The sequence below is a fragment of the Mus musculus genome, chromosome 11, assembly GCF_000001635.26.
Source record: "Mus musculus strain C57BL/6J chromosome 11, GRCm38.p6 C57BL/6J".
Classification (NCBI taxonomy): Eukaryota; Metazoa; Chordata; class Mammalia; order Rodentia; family Muridae; genus Mus; species Mus musculus.
This window is the reverse complement of record NC_000077.6, coordinates 69,044,121-69,054,162: the sequence shown is the minus strand read 5'-3', so window position 1 is coordinate 69,054,162 and position 10,042 is coordinate 69,044,121. Positions and strand designations below refer to the sequence as shown.

General features: G+C 47.1%; 1 protein-coding gene across 2 annotated transcripts; it reads right to left on the bottom strand.

Annotated features, from left to right (window-relative positions):
* Positions 1-2,498: 2,498 nt before the first annotated feature.
* On the bottom strand, positions 2,499-8,539 carry Aurkb (aurora kinase B). 2 transcript variants are annotated; one of them, NM_011496.2, is made up of 8 exons: positions 8,155-8,526; positions 6,276-6,378; positions 6,122-6,191; positions 5,798-5,989; positions 5,519-5,657; positions 5,284-5,432; positions 3,687-3,861; positions 2,499-3,263 (listed from the first exon to the last, which is right to left on the bottom strand). In NM_011496.2, exons 1-8 carry the CDS (start codon positions 8,200-8,202, stop codon positions 3,102-3,104), a joined length of 1,038 nt encoding a protein of 345 aa, NP_035626.1. In that variant the 5' UTR covers positions 8,203-8,526; the 3' UTR covers positions 2,499-3,101. The 2 variants fall into 2 exon arrangements, with proteins under 2 accessions (NP_035626.1, XP_006532788.1); XM_006532725.4 differs by having other exon boundaries at positions 5,519-5,989; positions 6,276-6,437; positions 8,155-8,539.
* Between the last annotated feature and the right edge of the window lie 1,503 nt (positions 8,540-10,042).

Here is a 10,042-nt window from a genome sequence, read left to right as displayed (position 1 = left end):
TGCTGTAAAGAGAAACCATGACCAAGGAAACTTTTTCTACATCTTGTTACAAAGGCAAACAGAAGACTGACTCCCACGTGGCTAGGAGGAGGGTCTCAAAGCCTAACCCCACAGTGACACACTTCCTTCAAGGCCACACCTCCTAACAGTGCCACTCCTCCAGCCAAGCATATTCAAAGCGTAGGCTTGTTCAAACACATGAGTCTATGGGGACCATACCTAGGTACAGCATAATGCAAAATACATTTAATCCAACTTCAAAAGTCCCATAGTCTAGAATAGTCTCGACAATGTTAAAAGTCCAAAGTTCAAAGTCTCTTCTGAGATTCATGTAATCTCTTAAATGTAATCCCTTAAGAAATCAAAATCAAAAAGCAGATCACACACTTCCAACATCAGAGGATATACATTACCAATCCTAAATGTTATGGTGAGGAGATACTGGAACCAAAACAGACAGGAAACCACCTGGGCAAACTCCAAACTCCATGGCTCCGGGTTTCATGTCAAAAGGGTTTCCATCTCCTTTCATCCTTGTTGACTGCTGTTGGCAGAGCTGGTGTTCGGCAGCAACAAACTTCATTCTCTTAAGCTGGTTCCACTCCATTAGCAGCTTCTCTCGGCAGATTTCCCGTGGCTCTGACATCTTGAACATCTTGGCATATCCAAGACAATTTCAACTTTTCAGCTTCTTCTTCCAGTGTCTGGGATCCACACATGATCTGGGCATCTTCAAAGGGCTTAGGTCACTTCTCCAGCTCTGCCCTCTGTAGCACTCTAGGCTCTAGTTGACTCCACTCTACTGCTGCTGCTGTTCTCTCCAATATGCTGAGGTCTTCCACTGCAATCAGGTTTTACAAATGACCTCTCATAGGCTCCCTTAATGGTACCATCCTCTTTGCATAACCCCTTTAGTCCTGGGCCATCAACTGCAATTGAGCCTGCACCTCCACTAACGGCCTTCCATGGTCTCTCATAGTGCCAAGCCTCAGCTGCTTTTCACAACCCCTTCAGACCTTCAAAACCAGTACCGCCTGGGTGACTCTTACACATTACCAAGTCTAGCTGCAGCATTGTGCTCTCAGAAAACACTTCCCAGATTACACCTTAGTGATGCCAGTGTCTTAGCTCCATCAACTGTCAACTGTCCCAGAAGTCCCTTCAATTCTTGACTCTAAAGCCAGAGCCACATGGCCAAAGCTGCTGAGTTCTGCTTTTTGCTGGAGCTGGAACACCCCCACCCCCACCACACACACCCCAATGCATTATCACCAGCTTTCTGTTCTCCAACTCCTTCACAGCCTAAACTTGGCTGTCCTGGAACTTGCTCTATAGATTGTCCTTGAACTAAGAGATCTGCATGGCTCTGTCGCCTGAATGCCCTGATCAAGTTGTGTAGCACCACACCTGGATTTAGGCTTTAGTTCACCTAGAGCTTGCTTATCTCCTGGGATTAAAACTGTGGACTACCATGTCTGGGCCAAAGCTTTTCATGGCCACTATTCCACAAGATCTGGATCAAAAGCCTATGTCCATTTCTGGATTGTAGTTCACTCTAGATCAAAAGTCCAACATTGCTGGGCAGTGGTGGCACATGCCTTTAATCCTAGCACTTCGGAGGCAGAGGCAGGCGGATTTCTGAGTTTGAGGCCAGCCTGGTCTACAGAGTGAGTTCCAGGGCAGCCAGGGCTATACAGAGAAACCAGGTAAGAACACCTAACACGACATAACCACCCCTTGTCCAACTGTAAAGTTTCACGGTCTATCTGGGTGGGAGCTTGCCAAGGGCACCACTTCCGTGGTTCCATTTACTAGCTAGCCCTGAACACAGGATCCGGCTTCCTGCCCCTTTACTTTATGAACCGTGCATTTTCTTTTCTTTTCTTTTTTTTTTTTTGTATTTTATTTTATTTTCCATTTTTTATTAGGTATTTAGCTCATTTACATTTCCAATGCTATACCAAAAGTCCCCCATACCTCCCCCCAAGCCGTGCATTTTCTATGTCTCCTTTCTGAGCTTGCTATGTTTCATCAGAATGCTCGTCATGAGAGTAAGGCAGAGGTCAGAGTCTCTGCTGGGCTTTTTTGAAACTTCTTTTGTCAATGGAATTCATTTGAATCTCTTCACCTTATACTCTGGCAAACTCTTCAGACAGGGATACAAAAGCAGCCACATTCTTCACCAAAACAAGAGCAGGCTCTAGGCCACATTCTAAAATTCTTCTCTGAAACCTCTCGAGTCAACAGGCTCCACCATCTTCTGTATTCTCACAGGACGGCCTATTAAGCCCCACTTAGAACATTCCACTTCCTTACAAAGGCCTAAGCCACACATTCCTCCAAATAAAAGCATGGTCAGGCCGATCATAGCAATACCCCAACCCTGGTATCAACTTCTGTCTAAGGGTCTCAAAGCCCCCCCACCCCCAGTGAGACACTTCCTCCAACAAGGCCACACCCCCTAATCATGTCACCAGCATATTCAGACCACCACAGTATTCAAAAACATGAAACATTTAAGACTTTATTATAAAATGTTGTTCTTCATAATTTTTCTGAATTTAAGACAGACTAGGCTATACCATGTTTCAAAGAAAAATTGTATTAAATGGCTTATAATATTTTAAAAATAACATTCAACATTTGACAAATTGAAAGGAATCAGACTAGAGGGTTTCTTAAAAGTCAGTGCATGGGTGTTTTGCCTGCATACATGTATACCACATCCATGCCTAGTGTCTGCAGAGGCTCGAAGGCCCCAGATTCCCCAGGACTGGGTGTTACAGACAGTGGTCGTGAGCACCATGTAGTGCTAGAATTGAGTTCTAGGTTCCTGGGAAGAGCAGCCAGTGCTTTTAACTACCGAGCCATCTCTCCAGCACTATCTGTGTGTTTGTTGTTTGTTTGTAACTTCATGTGTTTGGTGTGCATATATGTGCACCACAGGGGTGCCTAATTTTGCCTGTAGAGGTCAGAAGAGAGATCAGATCCCCTAGAACTGGAGCTAGGAATAGTTTCCAGTTCCCACCCCTTCTCAGAACACATACACAGACATACAAAGAACACTGAAAAATGACAGGGACAAAAAACCAAGGAGCAGGCTAAAGGGCAGAGGGAGGCAGAACCCTCCTTGAGTTGGCCCGGACCCAAGGGTGAGCTGCAACCTCCGCCAGGGGCAGCCGTTGCCAGGGGTTATGTTTGAGCAGCTTGGAGATGAGGTCCTGGGCGCCCGAAGGCACAGAAGAGGGGAACTTCAGGTCCACCTGCGAGTGGAGAAAGGAAAGGTGTCACCTGTGTTACTCTGACCACATTCTTCTGACTACTCATCCCGTCAGGAGCTAGAGGACACCCCCAGAGAGGTGTTATTGGCAGTGGACGGCAGCTAGGGGAAAAGAGGCATTGTTGGGGTTTTTTTTGTTTCTTTTGAGAGCATGGAACAGGCCTCAGTGGGGCTATAAAAAGAAAGAAGCTGTGAAAGTAGGTGGGGCACGTGTTGGGGAGGAGTCCAGGGGAGTGGGAAGTGTCGTTAGGGGTGGATATGATCAAGGTATATTATATACACGTACCAAGTTGTCAGAGAATAAATAAAAAGTATTTACAAAGCAGGAACATTTTTGCAGAGCCGTGTACATCCACTTTGAGTGTCCCCAGACCCTGGCTCCTACAGTACACAAAGGCTATCGCACCTTGACAATCCGACGATACGTCTCACTGTGGCTAGGGCTCTCGAAGGGTGGGTTCCCCACCATCAGTTCATAGCAGAGCACCCCGATGCACCATAGATCTACCATTTCATTATGCATGCGCCCCTCAATCATCTCTGGGGGCAGATAGTCCAGCGTGCCGCACATGGTCTTCCTCCTGGTGGGATGAGGGAAGAGAGTCCCAGAAGTCAGACGGCTTCTCTTTTCTCTTTACTTGACAGTGAGCGTCCCAGAGACCCCAGGATGTACTCTCGAGTAAGAGGTGGTAATGATATAAGCCAAAAGCCAGAGGTGGACATGCACGGCACCAGCATGGTCACAAATAATGAATTATCTTAATCTTAATAAATAATCAGAGACAAGGGCAATGCTTACGTCAAGGAAAAAAACAGAAAATACCAACACCCACCAAACATATGCTACTTAAAGAAAACAGATTAGATATTTTACTATGCAATACTCTGAAGAATTAAACAATGAAGGGGTCACCAGATACTCGCTCACATCTACACATCTAATCCCAACACTTGGTGTTTGGCTTTGTTTCTATGAGACAGGCTCTCTCTCTCTCCTAGCCTTTGCTGGCCTGGAACTCACTGGCCTTGACTTCATCTGTTACCCTGACTACCACTGCCTCCCTACAGCTGGATTTACAGGTGTGTGCCACAACACCTGGCTTAATCCCAACACTTGAGCAGCTGACATAAGATTGTCAGTTTGAGGCCATCTTGGGCTGCAGGGTACTCTTGGGAAGAGGTTTTGAAGCCTGTAGATGAGTCAGAGAGCTAGCATGGAGCCTAGCAGAGGTAAGACCCTCGGTTCCACCCCCAATACCCTAAAACCAAACCAAACCAAACCAAATAAAATGTGACATGGGTAAGCAGGCACTGTAGGGTACGCCTGGAATAGCAGCCATTCACTTAAACCTGGACCTTTAAGGCAACATAGGGAGACCATATTTCCTTCTAAAAAGAACAGGATTTTGCAAGGGTAAACTTGGCATGGTGATATACGCCTGTAATCCTAGTATTTTTGGAGGCAGAGGCAAGGAGAATCAGAAATTAAAGTTATCTTTGGCTATGTAATGAGTTTGAAGTCATCCTGTGCTACGTAAGACCAGATCCTGTCTCAACCAACCAATCAGTTCTCAGTCTGTAGAAAGGGAGTTTTCTCAACAATGTGGTGAGGGAGGGTCCACTATATTTAATTAAAAAAAAAAAAAAGAAGTAGTAGAACATTTAGGGCATGAATTCCTTTTGTTTGTTTGTTTTTTTCGAGACAGGATTTCTCTGCCTGGAACTCACTCTGTAGACCAGGCTGGCCTCGATCGAACTCAGAAATCCACCTGCCTCTGCCTCCCAAGTGCTGGGATTAAAGGCGTGTGCCCCCACCACTGCCCGGCTAGGGCATGAATTCTTGAGTCGCCTATTTCTGTAAAGTAATCACTATGTCTATACTGCAAGGAGAAAAAAACAAAACAAAACAAAACCCAAATGTTCCTGAGGAACAAGACACTGAAGACTTTTATAAAGAACGTCACAGCCTCACATCAGGAACAGCCCCCCAAGTCCCTCCATACCTCAGGGATGGGGCATGCACCGACCAGCCAAAGTCTGCAATCTTCAGTTCTCCCTGCAGACCTAACAGCAGGTTCTCCGGCTTTATGTCTCTGTGAATTACCTTCTTCTTGTGGCAGTAGGTCAGGGCATCTGACAGTTCCTCCATGATCTGTGAGGGTCCACACAAGAGGCAATTAGGCCCTCTGTTTCCAGCAATGGCCCAGGCACTAGATCCCACACCAGGTAGGCCCTGACCGTGGCAGTCCGCTGCTCATCGAAGGTCCGACTCTTCTGCAGTTCCTTGTAGAGTTCCCCGCGAGGGGCGTATTCCAGGATTAAGTAGATCCTCTGCTGGTCGTAGAAGTAGTTGTAGAGTTGAAGGATGTTGGGATGTCTGGGGGATGCAAGGAGAAAAGAAGCTTCAGGCTGCATCTAGGAGCTGGGTGGGGCAGGTGGTCTAGGCGGAGTAAGACAGAGACAGTCGAGTGAGGTGATCCCGTTAGCAGAGGGACCAGGGTCAGGGTGACAGCATACTTCAGGTGCGCCTGGATTTCGATCTCTCGGCGAAGCTGGTGCTCTACCCCCTCCTTCTCAATCTGAGACTTGAAGAGGATCTTGAGTGCCACGATGAAACGGCTCTTCTTCTCCCGAGCCAAGTACACGTTTCCAAATTTGCCTTTGCCCAAAGGACGCCCAATCTCAAAGTTGTCAATAGTGAAAGGCTGCCTGATTAGAAGAGCGGGAATATGGGGAAGAGTTAGCTGGCTGGCTCAGAGTCTCCAGGTGGCTGATCTCTCACTATCCGTGCTCCCCTTATCCTCCCCCATTTCTCCCCCATCACTGTTTAAGTTTCCCTACTTGTTCTGGGATCCTTGCGAGGCAGTGGAGCCCTGACTCTTGTTCTCAGCCAACTTCTGGCCAGGGGCAGCTAAGGAGAGAGAATTATGTTGAGTCCATCCTTTGACATTCCCAGCTTCCCCCCCCACCTCCCTCTTCCCATCATCCAAGGTACCTGTGGACTGGCTGTTGAACCGGTTCACGAGAGCAAGCGCAGATGTCGTGGCGGGCTCCTTCCGTAGGACTCTCTGGGACAACGTGTTCAGGCCAGACTGAGACTGAGGAGCAAAGGGTGACTCTGAGGGCGTCCTTGTCCCGGTAACCTGGCCAGAATATGCTACAAGGCGCATTTCAGCTGCTTGCTAAAGGACCCATCCACTCACAGTTCACAGAACAATACTGATACAGCACGGTCTGCCTGCCTAGCCAAGAATCTACTCATTGCTCCACGTGAAAGGGGTTATTAAGAAACAACTGGCAGCCAGCAGCAGTGGCACACACTTGGGAGGCAGAGGCAGGGAGACCTCTGAGTTCTAGGCCAGACTGAGTTCCAGGATGGCCAGCGCTACTCAGTGAAACTGTCTTGAGAAAAACAAAAGTAACTTGCAAAAATAAAATGAATAAAAAGAATGAAACAACTTGAGAGCGTCCAGCACACATCCACAACCCCAGCACTAAGGAGGTGGAGGCTCCTGGTTAGGAGAAAGGCAGCCTGCAGCCTGAGCTAAAGAAGACCTTGTTTTGTTTTGTTTTTTGTTTTTTGAGACAGGGTTTCTCTGTGGAGCCCTGGCTGTCCTGGAACTCACTCTGTAGACCAGGCTGGCCTTGAACTCAGAGATCCACCTGCCTCTGCCTCCCAAGTGCTGGGATTAAATTAGTGCACCACCACCGCCGCCGCCCAGCTAGAAGACCTTGTTTTAACATCACCCTCCACAAAAATAATTAAAAAGCAAAGTAAATGAACGAATGACAAAACAACCCAAGGCAAGAGGCTACTACACCAATTCCCCTGACCCCAGCCCACCGCAGGCACATCACTGCCCAGTCTGGATAGTTCTAAACACATCACCCAGGCTTATGTAAGAGCCTGAGCTTGTGAAGTTGAAACAAAACTTCATCTCTTTCTAGGAACAGAACATAGGGATACTGATGGCTTTAGGGGTGTTGCAGGATATTTGACCACACTGTGACCCTCGGGGATGACAAATTAGGCCAGGAGAATAAAAGATATGTTTACACTTGGGTCACTTCACTTTCAAAGTTCTCTGAGTAATAGATATTTTCCTGTGATAGTAAATCAGGGTAAAAGTAACAGGACTGCACGCTTGTCAGTTTGACTCAGGGCTCCACAGAGGAGGAAGCTGGGACAAGGAAAGAGATAGACTGTCCAGGATGCTCAGGTCCCACCAACAGGGAACAGACTATATACAGTGAAGGGCTCTTCATCTGGGGGTGGCCACAGGATCCCATCATGTAGCCAAGTGCGTTACGGGTGTGCTGTATTACAGGTGTGCACCACCGTGCTTACTATCTCCAGTGTGGCGCACACGCACGCACATACACACAGCATTTCAAATCTACTTGGATTCTTACTTCCCACCGCTCAGTACGATACATTCCAAAGCTGGAGTGTAGTATGGATGGTACATCAAAACTTGGAAGCTCTGGGGTTTCATACCCAGGGCCGTACATAAATATTTAGATCATTCGGAACCTTTTAAACCGTAACCTTCTATTCTATAATCTATTTCCTGTGTAGTTAATTTTTTCAGACTCGAGAGTGAGATTCACGACCCGAAAGCACGATGATGTTTGCTCAGTCCCAACTATTATTGTACGTGACGAGCAGGCTCAGCTCTACGGAAGCCCTCAGATTCAGGTTGGCAACATCTGCTACGGTAAGACTGCAAGTGATCAGACTGAGTTTTGCAAGCAAATTCTTGAGGCCCACACGTCGGAAACGCTTAGAGTCCGGCCATTTGCAAGGCCAGCCTCTATCTTCATGGACTCTTCTTCCGGGGGACGTGGGGCGGGGAATGTGGCCAGGACCTTACCGTCTTTGAGCCGTAGGGCCACGGGTAGGCGTTCTCCTTCTGAGCCATTCTCCAGGGCGAGAGCGGGAGGGGAGCTGGACAGAGAGGGAAACAACAGCGAAGGCAAGAGATGCAGAGGCAGATCCCCGGGGAGTGCAAGCCTGGGCGGGCAGAAGGAAGCGAGTCAGCACGCAGCCAAGGTCGGGGGTACTCCTGCACCTCTCCTTCCAGGCGGATAGCGGGCACGTGGATCCGCCCAACGGAACCCGATCAGCCCCGTGGACCACTGCAGCCCCCGCAGTTCCCCGCAAAGCCGCAGCCTACGCCACTAGGCGCTCGCACACGGAGAACCGGTTTACCCCGCGACCCGGACGCTTTCGAATCTCCCGCTCTAGGTCCATTGGCTGAGCCGCCACTCAGCCCACTCTCATTGGCTACGTTTTTTGTGATGTAGTCATTGAAACAGAACGAAGGTGTGGCCTAAGAGGCTTCTTTTTACTAGTTTGAAACTGTGTCCCAAGATGTGCACGCTCCTTTTTCTAGTTATAAAAAATTAAATATTTAAATTGGGCGGTGGTGGGGCGCACGCCTTTAACCCCAGCACTCGGGAGGCCGAGGCACGTGGATTCGTGACTTCGAGACTAGCCTGGTCTACAAAGCGAGTTCCTGGTCAGCCAGAGTTACACAGAGATACCCTGGGGGGAGGTAGAAAATAATAATTATATATAAATAAAATATATAGAGTAAACATTAATATGACCGAGTTCTTTCCGAAGACCTTGGTTAAATTGTCTGGTTTCCACGAAAATTTAGATGCTACCCTTAATATGATCTTTGAAAATACAGTCTTTTTTCAGTATCTTTGGTGTATTGCCTTTACAATGCCCCATAATATTCAATTCAAGCAGATGCTTAGGTCTATTATATATACAGACATAATATTGTATATGACACAGTATTTGCATAGGGTCTGTAATTCTCTAGGCTTCATTGATTAATTCCTAGATCACCTAACTACCTAATACAATAAAAATACTGTGAGACAGCAGTAAGACCTAAGTTAGGGAATATGATGCCGGGAAAGTCTACTACTCAATACAGATGCAATCTTCTAGATGGGATGGGTAGAGGTGTAGGTTAGACAGACAGACAGACAGACAGACAGATAACAGTTGAATCTGTGGGTGTATAAATCATGAATTTGGAACTGCATTTCTGGGTTCTCTATCCTACCTGTCTGTTTTGTATTTGGTTTTTGTTTATTCAAGACAAGGTCTCTCTGTCCAGCCCAAGTTGGCCTTTAATTCAGCCCAGGCTGGCCTTGAATTTCTAATTATCTCACTGCACCACTGACAAGCCCAGTTCATTTCTTCCGTTTGTATTTTCTTAAGTATCCTGTTTTCCTAGGAAGAGCTTTCAGCCAGTGGCATGGTCTACATTCCTGGGCTAGGTACACTCAAAATCCACTCTCTTGCACATTTTTTGCTTATGTGTCCTTACTATTTTGTTCTTTAAAATCCTGCAAGGTTTCTGACAGTAGGCTTGTAATTTTAGCACTCTGGAGCCTGAGGCAGGAGGATTGCTAGGAGCTCCAGGCTACAGTGTGAGCTGTTTACTCCAAAAATATATATAAATTAAATCCATTTCCAATTCTATACGTTAGCAATTCCCGATGAATTAGCTCTTGGTTTTTCTTATATTCCTTGAGTCATGGTAGAGATGGCTTCTGCTGGCCAAGTCACACTGAAGCTGGCCACGAGGGGTATTTTCACTACTTTCGTGCTAAGGGCTGATATTTCATGTGGCCAGGAAGTTCATAACTCTTTTGGGACTCCAAAGCTCTGGCATATACAACTTCTGCAACAAAGACTAGTCCACTGTATGCCACTATCTTGGTACAAATGACAAA